Here is a 22,162-nt window from a genome sequence, read left to right on the forward strand (position 1 = left end):
AATTTTCTTTTTGGTGGGGGGATGGAGAACAGGAAATGAGTTGTCTATTACAGAGGAAACTTGATTTCAGAAAATGGGGTAGGTTTTTATTGTCCTTTCAGATTTAACTCTTGTCTCCATCTCCTCCTATAATCTCTGTCTAGATAGTAAATTATGAACTAGTGTTTGAGCTCAGTGAAAGTGTTTCGTCTAGACTGAGTGTGAGAAGCAGTGGAGAGCCTTTACTTTTAGAGTTCAGGTTTAACCTGGTGTGTGTTTGGTTGCCTTTTTTTTTAATACCTTTAAAAACTTGGCTGTCATTACCTTGATTTTTCCCCCACTACTTCTGTTGAATTAAGACTGAATCTTCTTTCACCATATAAAGACTCTTGAATTAAGAATTTGCTCGTTTTGTTAGTATTTTGCTCTTCTCTAGGTCTGAATTATTATAAAAATATGTTGTCCTAGTATGTGTCCTAATGCTCTTAGCCTTGAGTTTGTCACCTTCCAGCAGACACTTATAAAATTTCTCTCTATGCTTTTATGTTGTCATAATACCTTGAGAGTTAAGGGATATTGGAAAATATAAGTTATTAAGTATTATAATAACAGTCAAAGATATTAATATTAATGAAATGCACATCTTTTAAAGTAAAAAAATTAAAATCCATGTAATAAGGGTTCACTTTAAAAGTGGACTTGTGAGATTTATGACTCAGTCAACCCATATGAATAATTAGAAAGAGAATTATTTTAACATCAGCACTGCTGATCTAATACGCTTATTTAATTCACCACAATTTTCAAAATAAAACTATTCTTATTTATTTGAATGGGTAGAGTAATTCAAGCCCTTAAGTATATTCTTGGGACATGGTATCTGAATTAAACTTTCAGCTAAATTTTTTCATCTCTCTTTTTGCGGAGCACCTTTAATTTTATTGAATGTGATCTAGTCTAATGGCCTATGTGCCTGCTTCAGTAAGCCTTTATGCATTTTTAAAGGAACCATTTAAATCAGCACTTGAGTTGCATTTAAGGCATTTGCTGGTTGCACTATCACAGTTTCCTTTTGGAAGAAACTGGTATCAATTCTCCTGAATCATTTTTTTCTCTCTTAGAGGACAGATGATACCATCTAATTGGATAAGGGGGTAAGTTGATGATCTTGTTGTGGTTTAACTTCAAAGCAGATCTTGGCACTTTGGAGTGGTTTTGAGAACCATTATTTTTAGAGTTCAAAGTTTTATTTTCTTACCCATTAAATCTCTCTTTATGTTTTTATTTCTGACTTGAATTTACATTTTCCCTTATTTATGGGCCCTCCCATAGTCTGTCAGCTAAATTTTTTGGCAACTAGGGAGGTACTTTTTTATTCTCTACTTAGAAATACCTAGCTTTGAAATGGGAATACTCTACCTAATATATGGTTCCATTCAAAATACTGCCTAGTTATACGCTGAGTTGTATTCCTAATGATAGAAAAATGTTTGTACATGTATCCATAGTACATATATTTTTTGTAAATTATACACACATGGGCTTTTGCTATTACATTTATTAGCTCATAAACCTTGATCAATCATAGAAGATAAAGATTGGGTAAAGATAAACTATATCAAATGTTTTGCTAATAATCATGCTGTCTGGCTTTATATTTTATTTACCCAATATCTTAGTTGTTAATACTATACCTTTAAACTAAGAGTCATAAAATTATCTTAATTTTGAACTTCTTGTCTGACTTCATGTGAGATGTGTTGGATTATCTTGTGTCTAACCTCATAATGAAGTTTGTACTAGGAGTAGAAGAAATAATCAACTCTCCCTTTTCTTATTTACTTGGGCTTCTCTTACTGGTGTTATCATCTGTTGATGATGATGATGATGATGATTATGATGATTTTTCAGGAATCTTTTTGAAGTTACTTCTCCTTTGAGGGGTTACTTTAAAGCTAGGTTTACCTATTAATCCTCCAAATCCCCGTAACGTATTATTTGTAAAGTAGATAATGTCCAAGCTAAAGAACAGGTTGAGAGTGTCTCACTGTCCCTTTGAGGACTTCTCAGCCTTCGTTCAGGAAAGTATGTGATGCATAGAGAGTGAATTGAGGGCACTGGATGCAATGCATTTATTAAATATGAGTAAAGGAAACTTAAAAAATGTTTAAAAATCCATATGTAATAGACACTTTAATATTTACTTGCCATACTGCAATACCTCATCATGCATAATTCCCCCCTCATCCTATAGTTCATTCAAGAGGCTATTAACTTGGTCTCCATTAAAAATTTGGTTCCATTTTTAAATGAGTACACATAAAATTGAACTCTGGACAGCCCCAGCAGAGATGAACAATTCTGGAGAGTGAGCATGATCCTTGTGTCTGAGCTAACTGCCTACTGTACAGTTTTCCAGCTGCTAGACTTGAGGTTTATGGTGCTCACATGGAGCACCCACTGTCTTCCCCCAGCTTCCATGAGAAACACAGGTGTGTGGCACTGAGAGAGCAGGGAGAACTGCTAGGCCCACCTTCATGCAGGCAGTATTTTTCAGCATCACCTAGGTCCTGTTTCTTAAGTCTTATGCTCCACTTCCTCCCTGTACTCCTTGTTGATGGGGGAGGTGGGAGAGAAAAAGAGGAAAAGGGAGAAGTAGAGGCAGAGATAGATAACTTGGCTTAAGTTCCAAAAGACTGAATTTTTCCTAAAATAGGTACTAAGTGAAGAAATCAATGAGGATCATGTCATTGCTTATGATTTCATAGGTAAGACAAATATGAGACCCACTGAGAGGTCCTCAGAGATCCTAGTATAAAAGTCCTGGGCCTCCTGCCTGGAAATTCCTGGGATGGATAGTGGGGAATGAATTATCTCTCCCCCAATGCATGTGGGCAGTTTTGGTTTCTACCGTCTGGAAAACACTGAAAACTTGTGTAGGAGGTTCTATCTCTGTACATTTGGTTGGTGTCTAAGCTGCTGGTGGCGGAGTGTCCCTACCTGTGCCCAGTTAATGCACAGAGATAATCTAACCCTATTTTGAATAAGTTGATAAGGTCACCTCTGCATCTGGACCTTTCAGCACTTTGGAAGGAGACCTCAATATACTATTCAGTTCTATAGGTATTCTATGCTACATGCATTCTATATTGTTCATTTCAGCAATTTAATGAAATTTTCTATATCAGTTTACTTTATGGTTAGTGATTTAAATTGTGTGCATCTTTATTTCTGGTATTTGTGGCCTTTTGGAGTATAAAGATATGGCATCTTTGACTATACTCATCACCTCTGCAGAAAACAAAGCCCTCCCACCTGTGTTCTCTTTCCACACGTGTGCTTTCTCCCTTGCATGTGCAAACAGGCTCCTCGACCAGCCCTCCTGCTAGTTTTCATGCTGGGTTAAGTAGTTAAGGATAATGTTCGTAACCTTATTGCTTTTATTCCGTCAACAGAGAGGCATTGTAAACCGTGGTGATCTAGGCCTGTGCTCCATGCTCAGTAGTGCAGTGAGGGTGAATGTGTCCCTGCTCCTGAGAGAGTAGTGGGACAGGATGGACACATAGATGAGGATCTTTTGTCATTGTGATTTGTTGTTTCCTTACACTTTGCATTACTTCGGCTCTGTTCTTTCCATTTTTACAAAGCACACAAAATGCCTTGGGATTAGATATGAAAAATAAAAAAAAGATGGGTTTTTTGGGGTTTTTTTTTTTTTTTTTTTTTGGCTTTTATAAAACTAGAAGGAGTTGCTTTCTCATGTTCGCTTTAGCTTCATTTGAGGCCACAGGTTAGACAAATAAGGTGGAGGCATTTTTCAAACTTTCTTTTCATGGATATTAAAAGAGAGAAAAAATTGTTTCAGTCACCCAGGGTCTTATTTGGAGAGTGTGGAACATCGTGGCTGTTCAGGCTGGTTGTATGAGCAAGGTATTAAGTTATGCCCACCTCTAAACACATGCAGTTAGTTGGTATGCATGGTGGAAATTTGGAGCATCAGATTGGCCTTTGAAACTGATAAAGCAGGAAGAATCATGTACTATAAAATCAATTTAATTTTTGAAATAGGAAAAGGTATAGAGAGTTTGAAAGAGGACTCACCTACCTCAATACTTTTTAAAAGTTTTAGGAGAAGCTACAGTTGGTTTGTTTGTTTCTACCGGGCTTCTTAGGCTATGAGTAGGGCTACACTTCTTGTAGCATAGTCAAAATGAGCATCAGGCTCCGGGGCTGAGCTCCCTTTGTTGCTCACTGGAGCAGTGAGTCTGTTGTCATTCTTTCTCTGACTCTTAGCTGAACACACAGATGCGGGAGGTTTAGCTGAGGTTCTTTTAACTTGTAATAACACCACTCTGATTCTAAGATATCAAAGTCCTTCCAAGTATGGAGGTTGAAGGGAAGTTTATGGAATTCTGTAAACTGCAGAGTTCGAATATTGGTGCCACCATTTACTAGTGCTGGGGTCTTGGGCAAGTCACTTAATCTGTGTTCCTTAATATACACAGGAACCAATAGAGTTATGAGAATTAAAAGTAATACAGCGTCTATGTAGGTGCATGTGGAGCACTTAGAACTTGCCTGGAAAAAGATGAGAGCCCAAATGTTAACTATTCCAGAACCTCTAAATTTCTTCCCTGCAGGGTTTCCTTAGATGACCCTGCATTGCACTGACCCTTGTAGAGATAAACTGTATCCATCGGAAATGCTAGTCTTGTGGCAGTGCGTACCCATTCTCTCAGGAATGTGAAAAGCCCCAATTTTTGAGACTTCACATACAATAAATATACACATATCCCCTTGGAAGATGGCAGTAAAAAGCCCAGCTTTCTTGATCATCAAGGGGAAAAATTAAAAACTGAAGTTTGCTAAATATGTGTTTTGCAGGTTGGACAATCTGCTCAATATGGCTTATGGAGTAAAGAGGTAATGATAGAGGTTCATGATACTCATAATCCTATCCCATAAGTGATTAGTCTCTTTGATTTTGGGAGCGACACCCTTCATAAGTTTGTTTTGAGTTTTCTTTTGCATGTACAACCTGGTGAGAAGCTGCATTTTGAAGCACAGTTGACTCAAGGAATATTTTTATATCACTGGATGCCACCTGGTCTTTTACAACCCATTGTTTATTTTATGTTGCATTGTGACATTATAGCATGTTTACCTATGTGTTGCACCCCTCCCCCTAGTCCTGCTTAAATTCATGAGGGCAGTTCTAAACATGTGTATTTCTTTTTTTTGCTATTTTGGATAATATTTTTCAATACAACATATAATGACCATTTCATAACTTATTAATACCTGGATAGTATAGCATGTCACTGCAGGCCATACACAGACTTTGGCTGAAACATCAAATAGTTGTATGTGTCTGTTGGGGGAGGGGAGTTATTAAAATTCTTGAGATGGTAAAGGGAAAAGAAATAAGTCCATTGCTGTAACCAATCTCTGTTTCTCTCTCTCTTTGTGTGTGTGTGTGTGTGTGTGTGTGTGTGTGTGTGCGCGTGCGTGCGTGTGTGCGTGTTCGTGTTCATGTTCCCTATTTTGTTTAGTAGGTTTTCTCCAATGACCATTGATGGAATGACCAGTTTGGCTGGAATTAATATCCCAGGGCACCCAGGAACAGGGTGGTGTATTTTTGTGTACAACCTGGCTCCTGACGCAGATGAGAGTATCCTGTGGCAAATGTTTGGGCCTTTTGGAGCTGTCACCAACGTGAAGGTCATCCGTGACTTTAACACCAATAAATGCAAAGGTTTTGGATTTGTGACTATGACAAACTATGATGAGGCCGCCATGGCAATAGCTAGCCTCAATGGATACCGTCTGGGAGACAGAGTACTGCAGGTGTCCTTTAAGACCAACAAAACGCACAAAGCCTAATGAGCTCTTGTCCTCAGTCCATTTATATATGAAAACTATACAACAAAGGCAAGTTAAGAGAAACTTTATACATTAGTAAATGTCTTTGTAAGTCAGTGTTGAGATGGGGATAAAACGACTACTTAGCATCCTAAGAAATATGTGAGATTTTTTATTGCTAGTATTTGAATTAAAACTTCTTAAATATCTTTTATGTTTGAATATGGACAAGAGGTACAGGGTTTTTACCTGTCACATTGCATTCTATTGCCTTCTTTGAAGAAGGTGGACCTTTTAAAGTGTTTCAGCTAAGGGAAGACATTTCTTTTCTTTTTACATAACTGCCTTGAACCTGTGAGTAAATGTTGAGGCTTTGTGTTGTAATTCTTCAGTTGGTTGTGTCTTCCCCCCTCCCTTTTTTTCTTTTTCTGATTAGCTTTGTGTTTCGTTTACATTTAAAGCATTGCTGTTATGTCTAAGAAAAGTATTTTGAAGTTTACATTTTTATTTATGAAGTTAAAAACAGTATTTATTTTATAATTATGATTTGGGTTGGGGAAGGGGGGGGCTACATTATAAACGCTTATTGTAAGAATACTGGAGAACTTTTCGTAAAGCAGTACCTTGCCAAAGAGATAAGAGCCTCTTTGATGTGGGTTTAAAAAAAGCATCTATTTTTATAAAAAAGAAAATTTGGAGAAACTTTTTACTGGTCCTGGAACAAATATTTTGACTTGAATACTTTGAGAAATCTCTTCATATGACACCTAGTGAGCTTTTAAAATTTACCAGGAAATTTGCAGCGGTTGGAAAATTTAGAAAGATTTATGATGTAGAAAATACTTTTGAGATCTTTGTATGAAAGGAATAGAATCAATGGGGGAAAACACTGCTGGTTTCGTTTTTGTAATCACCAGTGGAGCGTCTGATCATCCTGGTTATTATGTGATAGGTGGCTCACATTGATTTGTGATTTTGAAACAAATAAAAAAAATTTACAAAAGAATATATAAGAGCAGGCAAGAAATTTAAATTACCAAGAGATGGGGGAAAAAATCTGTTCTTCCTAAAGAAATCCCTTCAGATAGAGCTCACGGTGTTTAGTGATGTACTTGCAGTATTGTTTGAAGAATTGTTTTGTCTTAAGGAAAAAAGATGTTGCACATGATTTGTACTGCAGCAAATCAGCAAAAGTGATCTGAGTTGGATATATTTGAAGGTATTTTGGAAGTTACGTTCAAGGCTAACACCTGAGCTTTGTGTAATGTAAATAAGACCTTGTGTTTATGAACCTTTCAGCTAATTTGATTTTTTTCCCCTTACATGCCAAGTGATGTTCAGGTTTTGAATGTTTTTGTATCAGTTTTTTCCTTTGTAAATGGCATTAACATTGTTACTTGAGGTCTTGCTTAATCACTTTTGTTGTCCTGAGGACTTGAATTTACAGTGCATCAGATTTGTTGCTAATTTTGTCTGTAGATAGTCTAGCTTCAGCTGTTTATGGTGATGGCTACATTTTCGTTTATAAATATGTTTGTGGTAAAAAAAAAAATGAGTATAACCATAGGTTTTGAACAAATTTCCTTACATTTTTCATACAAAAATCATAAATATCTGTATGCTATTGAAATTTAACTTTGTATGATGCTTAAACCACTATTTGGGGGAAATAATAAAATAAGTCTTTACCATGTATGAAAGAAATTTTAAAAATACAAAATATTTTCTGATTAGCATCTAGCTTATAATAAATTTTCAAAAAAGCTGAAGGCAAAAATGCCTTCATCAGGATGCACTGAGAACTATATAGTTACGTCCTGCTTTTTGTATAAACTGAGATGCTCACATGCTTCCCCTTAGAACAGGCAATGTGCTATGCATAACATAGTTGTACATTATCTTTGCAGTTGCGTTGTTTTATTTTTTATTATTTAAAATTGTAGTTATAAAATTTTTCAGTATAGTACAGTACATATACTGTGAGGCGCGTGCTAAAGTGAAAAAGCGAGTTTTCATGCTGACCCACTCAATGCTATTCAGAAATCAATTGGCTTAGCACTTTCTCATATCCTTAGGTGCATTTAGATTGTCAGAGTTAACCTGCGTTTAAAAAAAAAAAAGACAAAAAAACAAAAAAACAAGATACATGTATATACTTAAAAAAAATAAGGTTTCCCTCAGGGGAAAACAGCAGCTACATGCTTCTTTCCTATACTACTGTAGCAAACAAAGGCATTGATGAGAGGGCATGCAAATTGTGCTTCACTTTACAGTGTTTATCAGAGCACTTAATAAAATGTAAGGCTGGTATTTATTTGAAGTTGTACAGTATGACTTAATTCACATCTGTTAAAATAGAAAATAGGTTCTGTTGAGTATTTAAGAGGCTGTACATGTTTTCTTTTGTGTTTGGATTCTTTGTACTTTTTCATGTTCAGTACATCAATAAACAAAGTTGAAGGGAAAGAACAGTGTGGTGAGTAGGTCTTTATACACATTTTGGGGGTTCCTGTGCTCAGTCTAATGAACTGGCTCTCTCGAGCTTTATAAAGTAGAAAGCAGTGTTATCTAAAGTAAGAATTCCAAAGGCATGTTAATTGAAGTAGAATGTGCAAAGAAACCTTTTTGAATGACACCTAATTAGTTAGTTTTCAAATATTACTTGATTAACAATTTTTATAGGAATATGTGCTTTTATTGACTGGTTGTAAGGTTGGGGTAATTGGATGCTAACATCATTCTGTAGCTCTAATTTAATAACCATCTTTTCTTTTTTCTTACAAATGGGAGTTGTCCTCACACATTTACTCGAGCTAAAGAAAAACCAAATATAAGGAAGGTAACTTATTCTGCTTCCACTGGCAAGATTTAATTCATTAACTGTTGGTGTGTAAAATTTATATTTGTTGCCCAAGAGCTGGATTGTCAAGAAACTGTTCTCTAAAATCGGAAGCTCAGTTTTCATCAGGTCAGGGTTGATGTGAGTAGCACATGTGTACAAATCATGAATTGTGCCAACCTCGTGTTTCACATACGTATTCAGTTCTTGTAACACATCTCTAACAGATCCGTAGAGGGAGAAAAATATTTCTTACTGATCTTTTATGCAAACATTCTATTTCTCTAGAACTTCAAAAGTAAAATTGAAATACTTTTTTTTTTTTATGAAGTATACTAGGCTTCTTTTTATTTGATTGTATCTGTCAGCTTTTCTTGCAAAAAATTGTCCTGAATTCACAACTTAGTAGTCAAGAGCGTAGATGAGTGACGATTCTTTTTCTTCCAACATGCAATTAATCTCAAATCTCCATGCTCCCTTTTTTATTATATGAATTTGATACTCTAATTTTGTGATGTTGGAACATTCTCCCCTCACCTTTCTCTTCTTGCATGCTTATCATTATTTTGACTTGGTTGCATGTCAGCAGTTCTCTTATATTTGAGCAGATAGTGGAAAACTTCTAAGTAAAAGGAGGTTTGTGAAACTACCGGTGTACTTTAGGAGAAATATTTTTTTTCCTTAGAATCCTTTCTCACCTTAAGCTTGCAAATCATCTAGGGTATCACAATTCATTGTTAGAGTAACAAACATAAATTTTTAATCTGAACATCATTTTACATTATTTTAATCTTATTTGAGGAAAAGTGTTAGCAATTTAACCCTCCTGTTTTTTTTGTTTTTTGTTTTTTAATAGATTGCAAAGTCTTATTCTTCATAAGAGGATCAAAAAAGGTAGTGGAAACTTGTAACTCCCTATTCAAAGGATTACCTAGAAATAAGAAAATGTGTATATTTTAACAATAAGTGTGTTGAAATTTTAATATACTTCCAGAACAATATGCATATACCTTTTATTGGATGGAAGATACAAAAAAAAAAAAAAGAGGTGATGGTTTTGATCCTTTATGCCTATGTGACCATATTGGAACCTCAAACAGTGACTAAAACAAAAATTGCTAACATCACAACAAAATTTAATTTAATTTAATTTTTTTACACCTATAGCACCCAATCTTCCTAGGTGGTCTCCCATCCAAGTACTAACCAGGCCTGACCCTGCTCAGCTTCTGAGATCAGACGGGATCGGGTGTGTTCAGGGTGGCATGGCCGTAGACTAATTTTTTTTTTGAAGAACACTTATAGCTTCAGTTATTGCAGCAGATGGCTCATTTTTCTCTACTGTCCTTTGTTTTCTTTCCCTGAAAATTCCCCAAAGTGGGCTCAATTCCCTTCAAGTTGGAGGAATTAAAACATCTACACCATTAATACAAACAGCCTGTTTGACGTAGGGCCACTGAAATTAACCTTTCCAGAATTCTGGTTCATAGAAATAGAAGAATATTTATTATTTACAGGTTTACTGTTGTTCATTACTATACTGTGCCTTGAGTCTGTAAGCAAGATGTGGCTCTTAATCTTCTTGGAAACTGTTACGTTAAGAGGGAGGACAGACAAGCCACCGGGCCATGACTACAGTCCTAAGTGCTGTGAGAATCCAGAAGCAGGTGTCAAGCTAACTTGCTGTAGTTTTTATAAACGCAGTTACAACTTGCAAAAATAAACCTGCTCTGCCTTTCTTACAGATTCTGCTTTTTCTTTTTTGGAATGATTATTAGCTCATTTGTGTAAGTTTCAATCTGACATCAGTATCGTTTAGTTTAGTGAATTTTTAAGATGCTCTTATATTTTAAGATGTCCAAATCCTTCCTAAAGCAAAATAAGTTTTATACAATAAGACACTGTCTCTCTGCATAGATGGGTTGATGGAGGGACTTGGATGTACTTTATCTCTCTAAACATAAAATATGTGGAATGACAATTAGCAAAGCACTAATATAGTAAAATACCCTGAATTTTAAAGGCATGCCGACTGGCTTTATCTACTCTGAATAAAAGTCTTAGGGTCTCGAACTCAATGTTAACATTACTTTTAGTTTTAATAACTAAAGATGTAGGTTAAGATGTAGTAGTTGATACTAACCCCCCAAAATACTCATGGATGTTATGATCTCAGATACCTTATAGCAACCAAGCATTTACCCCTGCTGTGTACAGTCTGAAAAGGACAGACATAAATGCAAGAGACAGTTGCCTCTGTTCTCTTGCACCGGTCTTGTGCTCCAGATTTGTCCACACCCACAAATAATATACAGTATAAAGAAAGTCAAGAGTGATCTGCGCCAAGTATATTAAAAAGAAAATGAACGAGTGGCGTGTGTGTGTGTGTGTGTGTGTGTGTGTGTGTGTGTGTGTGTGTGTGTTGGTGGAGAGGGTAATTAGTGGCGTGGAAATTGGAAGCCACACAGAAGTGGTAGCAATTGAACTGGGTTATTAAGAGTAGGTGGGATTTAAGAGATTGGGGAGGGAATTCAAAAGAGAATACTTAATGAAGACATATTAGGTAGAGGAACCCTATGTCAACATGGGTCAACATTCGGTGTAGACCTGAGTTCATTAAATATTTTCGTGCCCGTGACTGGTTAAATCTTAGATTTGTCAAAAATTCGAGCTTATGATGAAATATGAAGTATCTAAACATCAAAACTTTGTTCTTCCCTTGCCCATTTCTACCATAACACTAAAAATATTTGCTATGGTCGATTATATGTGATTTTTGGAGTCGTGTAGAACTTGCTAGGAAGGACATTGTCTTATTTTTAGGGAGACATTTATTGGGAGTTGTTCAGGATATGCAAAAAGACCAAGAGCAAAATCTCTCCAGTAATAGCATATCAGACCAGTCTGTTTCTCAAAGTATATACCTTTAAAACTCAATGATTTAAGATGATAAAGTGATCCTTATTTTAGTTTTTGTACCATTTCTAGTGCCAAAGTATTTGGTTCACTATTATGTTTTGATATAGATTTTATTTTTTCTTATCCATATCACTCAAGTATCACCTTCATAGAAGGTGAAGGGAATTTTATAAAGTCCATATGTTTTTTGGATATTTCTAAGATGAGGTTTTGGTTTGACAGTTTTTTTCCTTTTGTTGTTTTGAAAGCTACACAAAGATTAATAGCCATCTCTTCCCTTTCAATGAAGAACCACAGGAAAGAAAGGCAACTCATTTAAATAGCTCTTCTGGTAAGGGCTTGTTGCTTTGTTTATTCTAAGGGCTCCTTGACTTATAGGTTGTTGGTAGCCATATGCTCTCTCTAACTCTTGATTCTCGTTGTGCACTCCTTTGGAGAATCACCTTCGTACAGTTTCAGAAGCCACCAGCCCCACTGTGGACCTCCTTGCAGATAAAATGAAACTGGCAGCCACTTCAAGGTGACCCGCCCTTGGGAATGAAGCACACAGTTGGCAAGGTAGCTTTATTCTTTGCATTGTATTGCAGTTGTGACAAAGGTGCAGCAGTTTCGATGAGAATGGAGGAAGGAGGTTATGATCCATAAATGCAGGTGAGTAAGCATTGAAAAGATGCAGAGCTGTTATTTCTTGGACCTCTAAGGGAAAATGGCCAGTCGGGAAGTACTGTTTAGCACCCTGGTGAAAGTAAACCGCCATATATTTACAGGCATGTTATAGATCTTTTCCCTTCTCAAAAAATAGGTTTTGTGAAGTTATAAGTAGTAATAATTACAAGAAATAATGCAGCTTTTCACACTAAAAGAAATCCCTGAGTTACTGTCAGAAAGGATAAATAGCTATTACTATAAATGTTGAAGTGGAGCTTGCATTGTTAACTGTATTATTTAAATTTTAGCACATTTTCATTTCTTGAGAACGATTGCTGCTGTGTGTTCTCTGTATGTACTCAAATATATATTGAAATTCTGGTTTTCAGTAGTTACTCTTAGGTATCTGTTTTACACCCATACGTTGCATAAAGAAAGCCTCTTCACTTTTTCAAATAAATGGTCCAGTTTTCTGTTTTAAAATTAAATGGCCGGAGTACCAGATGATAAGGCAAACATTCTGTCTTTCTTGAATGAAGGGTGGTGAGAACCTTATGTAAATGTTTATCTGAAACTTGCCCTAAGTAAATGTGATCTATTTTTTCATGTATTGGTAGTATTCTTAAAAAGTTGTGCTTTTCAGACTTTGTTTTACATCATGGGCTATGGTCCTGAGGAGATCAATATCTTGACACACTTGTTAACCCTTCTATGATATGATAGCACACCATGGCTCACAGGTTGGGAAGCTCTGTTTTAAATACTTTTTTAAAACTTCCCTTCTGGTAATTCTTTCACAGAATGTACATTGAGCACCTGCTCTATACCAGTTGCTGTGCTATCTTTCAGGGATGAAAATTTAATTTGTCTATTTTTACTCTGGTTTTGAGCAAGAAGACACCCTCGGGTGTCTTCTTGTTCTGCACCTTAGTTTGCAGATGTTAATCACACCCAGAGAAGTTAAGGTTCTCAAGATTCTTTTGCTAATGTTGAGACCTGGCATTTGAACCCAGTTCTCCTACTTCTTGGAAGCCCTTTGCTGTCATTAATGAGCTAAAATCTACAATGAGTCAACTTTCATAAACTGTGTCTTTTCATAGGATCCGATTTCTTGAATCCTGCAGGGTATGTAAGGCATCTAGAAATCAAATTGAATTAAGTGCATTGAGTATTTTATTTGTTGCCTTGAATATAATTTAGATCCTTGTGGATAATTTCAGTCAATATTAACATAGCCACTGTAGAGGATTTATAAAGTACAAAAAATAAGTCAAAAGTTAGTCCTCCCCTGAAAAAGATACCCTTTTTCTCTTCTACTTTTTGTTTTAAGTTGTAATTATATAACTAGTTTTATAAAGATTAAACATTCAAGTTTGTGTTTTTATCCTTCCTAAGGATGTTTCCCCTCTTTGATTTTGTTCCATGAGTATATGGACAAAATTTTTTTAACAGACATAAAATAATGCATTTTTGATTTTGATTTAAGACCCGGCACATGAAAACTGTTGTCTGGCTTTGTTTTGTTTTGTCGGTTTTGTTTTGTTTGTTTTGTATTGATTAATGCTGACATTTTGTCTGGGAGGTCTGAATCAGGAATCCTACATGGTTTCCCATTACAACTCCATTTTTCCAGGCTTTTATAAAGGCTGAAGACAAATTGAAGTCCGGAACCTAGGGGTGATGATGTCTCCAAAGCTTAGTTTGGGAGGGTGCCTCAGTGTTTACTTGCTATTGTTTAAGGGAGGTAATTTGGTTGCAAGCTTCAACTAAGGAACAGGAACCTGGATGGGGAGAGAAGTATGAAGCCACATAGTTTCCTTGTGGAGAGAGAACACATAGATGTCCCAGAGTCTCGACAAATCAACTGCTTCTCTCTCTTTCCTTAGCAAAAGGAAATGCTCTCTTTCGGAGTAGGAACTAAGAGAAGGCGATGACGAGCCCAATTGTGGGTGAGTAATTTTTCATCTTTTCCTTGGGTCTCTGATTGCAGTGATCTTCTGTCTTGCAAGGGCCTGGGTAAACACTGGCTCCTTATTGTATGTGTGCAGAGAAGTAGCTGATGGTAGAAGAGCACTTTTTAAAGGATTGAGGAGGCTGAAAGACACTCGTTAGAGAGTGCACCTGGATTCTGCCATGACATCACAGGCGGACCATAAATGGCTCTCCAGAAAGCACGACAGCCTTTTTTCACCCCTTTCTTAACAATAAGACGTAGATTGGGCTTGTTCTCTATTCAAGCATCCTTATGAGTAAATGTCTATTTTTACGGTAGAGCTGCACTTTAAAAATAGCTCCAATCAGTGTGACTCTTTTCCCCCATATGTTAAAAAGTTATACATGAGTTAAAATATCTCAGATTGCTTAAATTCTTCCAGACACAAGGCACTGTCCTTTTTCCTTTTTTTTTGTGGGGGCGGGGTGGGTAGGGGATAGCAGAGTGGGGCAGAAAGGATTAAGTATAAAATAAAGACTTAGTTTCTGGTCTTGTCAACCCTGTGTTTGTACTTTGAGACTTCTTTACCAGTAGCAAGGCTTTTAAACCAAGATTTGAGATATCTGACTGTTAAAAAATTCATTAATATTTGGCGGGTACAGTCTTCTTCCTGGAGCGATTGTTTATTTTTGTTGCTGAGAGCAATTAGCTAGAACAGTCACAGTTGCAGCTGTTAGATAGTATAAGCTCCAGCGGAGATCACAAAAGGCCTTATGCACATTTAGAGTCTGTATTTGGATTGTTTTTAATGGGTGATTCTTCTGGAGGCTACTGTGTTAGCAAATTCGATTGGGAGATCCTGAGCCAAGCCAAATGTATAGTGGGATCATCAGCATGCTGTGCTGATCAGCATCAGTTAACCACCTTACTTTGTGGAAGCCAGGATGGCTATGGCTGCTGTGTGCAGAAAGAACCTGTACCATTCCTTTCCTTCTGAATACTCATTGCGCAAACCTGGATATGGCTCATCCCGAAACACTATCCTGTTTTTCTCAGGAATTTGTCCTTTTTGTGTTTACTCCTGGTTGGTTGCTCTTGACTTGTTGGGGCTTCTGTGGGATAATCTGCAAAAGCAAGTGTAAGATGGAGATTCACAGATGTAGTCTGGTGCTTATTGACTTATATCTTTAGGAAAGAGTAGCTTCTTAGAGAATCTTGGATCCAATTTACTGTCTGACACTTCAGAAACAGCTCAAATGAAGGGATTGTTTTACTTTTTTAATAGTGTCTGCACTTTTGCTTTTGGATACATAGTTTTGATTGAAAAATACACGTGTGTTGTACAAATTTAATAAGCATACTTCCTTAGAAATCAAAATACGCTTTTATTGGGACCTCACTTGGACCTCATTATAACCTGTGACAGGGAATTCTGTCTTGTCCCCATTTTACAGAAGAGTAGATAGTCTCAGAGTTGGCAGGTAGCCAGCCACCTGCTTACTTTACTGTACTGTAGCCATTTACTTTCGTAAATAAGAAAATGCAGATTATGTGTACTTTACTGCTAGTGTATTGAGCTTAAGTAGGATGATGGACTCAGTTTTATTTTAAAGGCTGCTAGAGATTGCTCTAATGCACAAGACTGGTTTAGAGTGGCTTCTCTGTAGAGTAAAATGAGGATATGTTACTTCATCTATATTCGGAGAAATAATTTGGGAATCTTGGAAGGCTTTGGTAATCGTATTACAAGTGGGAATCTAAAATTATGAAAATTTATTTCCTGTTAGCTAGCATAAATTAATTAGAAGTCATTATATTTTGATGAGATTTAGACACTTATAGGAAGATATATTTAGAGCAGCCTTTCAAATGGCAATTGATTGACTAGATGGCAATCTGTCTGATCAGCTTAGATCGATTACTTAGTCGGGTGGGGGGTTAGTTCTTCTTTAATTACAATGCCTTCCGATAAAAGTTTTCATATATTTGGAGAGGTATGAACACTGGTGAATTAAAAATTAATTTGGTAATTTTAATAACAGTTTTGTGTAAATATTTTATTTTTCTTTGGATGACTTTGAAGTGATACTATGAGTCTATCAAAGTATCATGATTTGAATTGAATACAAAAAAAATTTCAGTAAATGTAAGACTGTTTTTTCCTTCCCCTCTGAAGATGAAGAAATGGTAATAATAATGAATTATTGATGGCTTTCATGTTTTTTCAAACTCTGCGAGAAAATTTCTTATGTTTTTAAAACTTTTGTATATATTGGAAACTAGTATATATTGGAAACCTAACCAATATATACTAGGCTACCACAAACATTAGAATTGAAATAAGTCTATTAGATAGTTTTTTAATACTCAGACTTGATTACAAATACATTTGAAAGCAGTTTGGTAGAATAGTGTTAGATAAATTAGTAAGGGACTCCACAGCGTTTCAGGTAAATGAGATGAGAAAGATGTGGAGACATGGATAGATGGGTTGGCCAGAATATCTGAACAGAGGAGTGAGGGCAGCTCAGTGTGATGCTCTCCCTTCCATCACAAGAAACGGAAGCCCAGGGTGAGGAGTGCCAATCAGTCAGTGGAAACCCCATTAAGGAGACCTCTGAATGGAATTTTAGACAGTGATCCTGACATTTCGAAGACTAGGTAGCTGTATTAGCCTCAAAATAAAGGATCAGATCTGAGCTGAATCACATCTAAAGCAGATATTGCAGCACTTATAAAATGTTTTGTCTTCACAATGGTTCACAAACTTAGGTGTGCATGATACTACTCATTTTTGAAGCTTTTTAGTATAAGATGCTTGAGGCTCAACCCTAGATTCTGGTTCATTGGTTCTAGGGTGAGCCCCAAACAGGCTCCATAATAGAGGGAGGTTTTTCAGCCAAGATAAAGACATAGTGGTCTAGCAGATGGAATGAGCTGAGAGAGTATAGGAATATGAGATGTTCCTACTCTGCCTGCTTTCTCTTCCTTTTCTGTTCTCTTCAGGTTCCTGAAGTCTATGGTTGTCTGTTCCTACCTCAGTTTTCACCCAGAAAACTTATATTGTCTGCATATTTTGGGTCAGTAACATGTTAAACAGTTTGTGTGCAGTATATCAATCTTAACATTACGAGGGAGATATTCTAATAATCCCTGTTTTACAGAGGAATAAAATGAGACTTAAAGAGGTTAAGAAACTTGTCCAAGGACCATAGATATTCAGTTGTAGAGTTGGGGCTTAGTTCACTAGTCTGACTTTGGAGCCTGCAGTCTTAATGATAAAATACACTGTATCGATAAGCAATGGGCAGCCCTGTTGGAAATATTTGCTTTTACCTTAAAATGAGGTTGTTTGGTTTACCGTTGCAAATAACATCTCCTAAGGAAAAGAGTACAGCTGGCATTTTTGTTTGTTTTTGTGAAGCCTGTAATATATAGATATGCTAGTTTGTGTTTTAACTCACATCCTAGACTGGGAAATTTTTTAGGGTAGGATCTTTCTGTGATGCAGCTTGGTGCTTCTTTCCATCTATGTCTACCATAGTGCCTTATTCATTGTAACTGCTTGAAATAGTTGTAAAACACATACAAGGAAAGAATGAAGTTTGAGGAGATGCTGCTTACTCAGAATTAGGGTTGGTGTGGGACCTAGTTTATTCTTAAATTTATTTCCTCTGTCCGGTAATTAATGCTCATAGTATATCTGTGTTTCTTAAGCATTTCAGGTTTGCTTGCTTGTTTTGAGGATGAGTCAGGGTTGAAAATAATACCTAGATTGTAAAATGATGACTCCGGAAAAAGGATGGAAAGGGAATTACTGTGCTCCAAGAGAAAGCGCAAAGCGACACAGCAGGGACTTTTGCTGCACATTCTGTTTTTATTCCCCTTGGATAAGAAGGTCTTCTAAATGTGAATATTAGGGATATGAACAGTTGACCTTTTTTTCGCTTGGACAGTGCATAAGCTGGTTGTATGTCTGAATAGTATATGAGGCAGAAATGTAAAGAGAAGTTGAAATGTCTTTGGTTCAATATCTCAGGGGTCCAGGTGACCCAGTAGTGTATTTATTAATACAAGATTTCACAGCTTTTCCCGTTTTTATGGATCTATTATGGTGTTAATAGCCAGAAAACTAATGTGGCCTCTTTGAATTTACTCTACGTAATAGAATATTCTCTGCTAGAGTTTGTAGCTTGACTAATGTGATTTCTTAACCAAATCCACGTCCTAATACAGTCATATAAGAATATCAGGATGTTACATAATAGTGTCTAAGTTCAGGCTGCTATAACAGAATACCATAGAGTGATAGGCTTATAAACAACAGAAATTTATCTCATAGTTATGGAAATCTGAGGTCAGAGGGCCAGCATGGTGGGGTTCTGGTGAGGGTCCCCCTCCAGGTTGCAGGCTGCCAACTTCTCATTGTGACCTCAGGTCATGAAACAATGGCTAGCCAGCTCTCTGGCCTCTTCGCATAAAGACACTAATCCCATTTGTGAGTATCCACCCTCATGATCTAATTACCTCCCAAAGGCTCCACCTCCAGTTACCATCACTTTGGGGATTAGATTTCAACATGTAAATTTCGGGGGTGGAGGATGAGCGGAGAGCACAAACACTCCATAACAAAGTGTGGAGGTCTAGGGTGTATTTGGGCAGATAGCTCTCTAACTCACTATCGGAGTCATCATATGAAACTGTCTTGTCATAACAGCTTTCTTCTCTTGAATGTGAACTATGTCACGAGGCTGGGCATTTCACATGGGTTATTACAGATACTCGTGACAATTCTGAAAGGTACACAACACCCCTATTTTGCAGATAGTAAAACCCGAGGCTTGGGGAGACAGTGTAACCTGCGATGGAATAAAAATGTTTCGCTTTTTTCATCACTGCTAAATAAAAGGTAAAGGAGAGTTCTCCATCTCCAGGTAGGTAAATGATAAACGATGCACAGTCATCCCCCCTTCTCATTTTCACTGTCTGTGGTTTCAGTTACCTATGGTCAGTTGCGGTTCAAAAAATATTAAATGGAAAATTCCAGGAATAACTAATTTATAAGTTTTAAATTGCCACTGTTCTATGTAGCGTGATGAAATCTCACACCATCCCACCCAGGATGTGAATCATCTCTTTGTCCAGTGTATCCACACCGTAGACGCCCCCTGCCCATTAATCACTTAGTAGCATCTTGGTTATCAGATCAGCTGTCTTGGTTTTACCGCGCTTGTGTTTAACCCTTATTTTACTTAGTGGCCCCAAAGCAAAGAGTAGTGATACTGGCAATTTGGATATGCCTTAAAGTACTTCCTTTAGAGGAAAAGATGAGTACAGCACAATGAGTTATTTTGAAAGAGAGAGAGACCATACTCACATAGCTTTTATTACAGTATATTATTATAATTGTCTTATTTTGTTATTGTTAATCTCTTACTGTGCCTGATTTGTAAGTTAAACTTAATCATAGGTATGCATGTATAGAAAACAACAAAGTATATATAAGTTTAGGTACTATCTGCGGTTTCAGGCATCCATCAGATATCTCTCATAAGTAGGGGGACTGCTGTATTTGATAACTGTTTTTTGGGACTGGAACTCAGATTATTTCCTTTGTGTCTTGTGGTACATTCACATCCAAGAGATCAGAAAGCTTGCGAGCTTTACTGGAACCTAGTGCAGATAAATATCTTTATTTTTCTGCCATCAGAGACAAGAGAGCATTTGTTCTTTTGGTGTTAAGATACTCAGTTATCTTACTGCTGTCTGTGTTTAGAAAATTCTTATCTCAGTGGCAGTTGCAGCTATTTATTTTCCCCCTGTTTCCTATTGGTCATGCACATTATTGTACCTGTAAAGACTACATAAGCCTGTGGAATTAGTTGCTATAAATGCCTTCATTTGGCGGGTGAGGAACTCGAGTAACAGAGTAGCAATTGACTTGACTAATGTTGAGCACTTACTGTGTGATTAGAACTGCAGACTTTGGGTACCAGGCTGTGATTTAGAAACTGAGCCGTGTCCTGTGAAATGATACCCAATAATACATTTGGCAGTAGCACTCACATTCTAAATTGAACTGCATAAAAATGGAAGGTATGGGCTTTTCTAAAATGCACAGTATTTCAGGCAGTGGTCCAGTTACACACCATCACAACTTTTCCCCTTCAGCATTACATAATCTTGGTTTCTAAATTAGATTGCTAATAAACTATTGCAGTACACAGAATAAGAATATTGGACTCTGTTCTATACAGTCTTGTTATTTTAAGTATGACCCATGGATCAGCAACATTGATATCACCTGGGAACTTGTTAGAAATGCAGACTGTCTCCAACTTCCAACATACTGAACCATAATCTGCATTTTAGCAGAATTCCCAGGTTGATCCATATGCATACTAAAGCTGGAGAAGATATACTCTAAGGCATGTTTCTTAAACTTGAACATACTGAAGAGCTACCTGGAGATCTTGTTAAAACACAAATTTCTGGGCCCGGAGATTGACTCAATAGGTCTGGGGTACATGCACTGGGAGTTGCCCTATCCCTGGCTCCCCTTGTAGCATCAATTAGATGGCCCCCGGTGCTAGGATAGTCCAAGTATCATTTGAGTAGTTGAACTCAGTGAGGTTAAGACCTCATGCAACAAGTTCTGGGTCCTTTTACCAAGGGCTGACGGTGGAGTCCATGACGGTTCCACATTTATTTATTTACTGAAAAGTTACCCTGCAAAAGGACTAAAGTTGATGGAAAACTATTCTGTAGTCACTAGGAGAAGGGAAGATTTATTTATTTATACACACACACACACAAATAGAACAGGTGAAGAATGTCAACAATTTCTAGCAAACCATTTAATGGGTTGACCAGAAGCATTGCTCTCTTTATCCATCAAAAAAGAAAAAAAAGCACATCTCAGCTTTTCTAAGATTCCACTTCCTTCTAGGAACTCAATAACTTTTCATCCATCCCGTTGCCAAGTACAGGAAACACAGACCAGAACTCAGCAGCTGACTTGGCCATCCGGTGTCCTCTTTTTAAATTGATTTAGGGCAGTTTTTGTGCAGGCAAGAGGTGGCCAACTACTACTTTGCCTCAAGACAGTATTCCTTTTATCATTGAGAGGATAGGTACCTGTGAGGCTTGCAAACAATTCAGTATCATCAGTATGGTCAGGAAGTACTAAAGCCCTCCCTTGTAAGACTGATAAATCTTCAGGGAGGAGGTGAGTATTAGATGGATTTTAATAGGTATGTTTGTGTTCTTGTGAAAATGAAAACTCTTTGAGTTAAGTGTATTCTTGTTTATGTCATGAAATTTAAAAATAGCAATGGCACTGGAAAATTCAAAGTTGCTTCACTACTTGTGGGTGTGATACTCAGCAAACTCTGCTTTTTTCAAAAATATTTATTTTGTTAGTTTCAAGTATACAGTACGTCGGTTAGACATTTATATAGTTTATAAAATGATCTCCCCAATTGCTCCCTTCCTCCCCTGGCCCTCTACCTAGCCATCATATTAATGCTAACTGCATTCCCTATGGCGTGCTCCCCATCCCTGTGACCAACTATTAACTATTTGTGCTTCTTTAACCCTTCACCCCATTCACCCAGTCCCCAACCTCCCTCCCCTCTACCTGTCCCAAAATTGTCCACTATATTTGTGAGTCTGTTTTTGATTAGTTTGTTCTTTTTGTTCTTTAGAGTCCTCATATAAGTGAAATCATATGGTATTTATCTTTCTCTGACTTATTTCATTCAGCATAATAACCTCTAGGTCCATTCACATGATTGCAAATGGTAGGATTTAATATTTTTTAATGGCTGAGTAATATTCCATTGTATATATGAACTGTGACTTCTTTATCCAATCATCTGCTGATGGGCATTTAGGTTGCTTCCATATCTTGGCTATTGTAAATTGTGCTGCCATGAACATAGGGGTGCATAGATCTTTACGAATTATTGTTTTGGTTTTCT

The 22,162-nt window shown here is 36.9% G+C and overlaps 1 protein-coding gene and 1 pseudogene across 29 annotated transcripts in view; one reads left to right on the plus strand and one right to left on the minus strand.

Moving 5' to 3' along the window:
• The window catches only part of ELAVL2 (ELAV like RNA binding protein 2), a 151,731-nt gene extending 143,424 nt beyond the window's left edge, over positions 1–8,307 (plus strand). For 13 of the 29 annotated variants that reach the window (XM_025044289.1, XM_025044296.1, XM_025044300.1 and 10 more), the window contains 2 exons: positions 4,864–4,902; positions 5,535–8,307. In XM_025044289.1, the coding sequence (XP_024900057.1) occupies positions 4,864–4,902; positions 5,535–5,862 (367 nt within the window). In that variant the 3' untranslated portion in view covers positions 5,863–8,307. Of the gene's footprint in view, positions 1–4,863; positions 4,903–5,531 lie in introns of all 29 variants that reach the window. The other 16 variants (XM_025044294.1, XM_006908346.2, XM_025044295.1 and 13 more) reach the window with 4 other exon arrangements.
• A 1,531-nt stretch (positions 8,308–9,838) lies between these two features.
• Positions 9,839–9,957, minus strand: LOC112476994 (annotated as a pseudogene).
• Positions 9,958–22,162: the final 12,205 nt, after the last annotated feature.

Source organism: Pteropus alecto, unplaced genomic scaffold, assembly GCF_000325575.1.
Source record: "Pteropus alecto unplaced genomic scaffold, ASM32557v1 scaffold222, whole genome shotgun sequence".
In the NCBI taxonomy this organism is placed as follows: domain Eukaryota; kingdom Metazoa; phylum Chordata; class Mammalia; order Chiroptera; family Pteropodidae; genus Pteropus; species Pteropus alecto.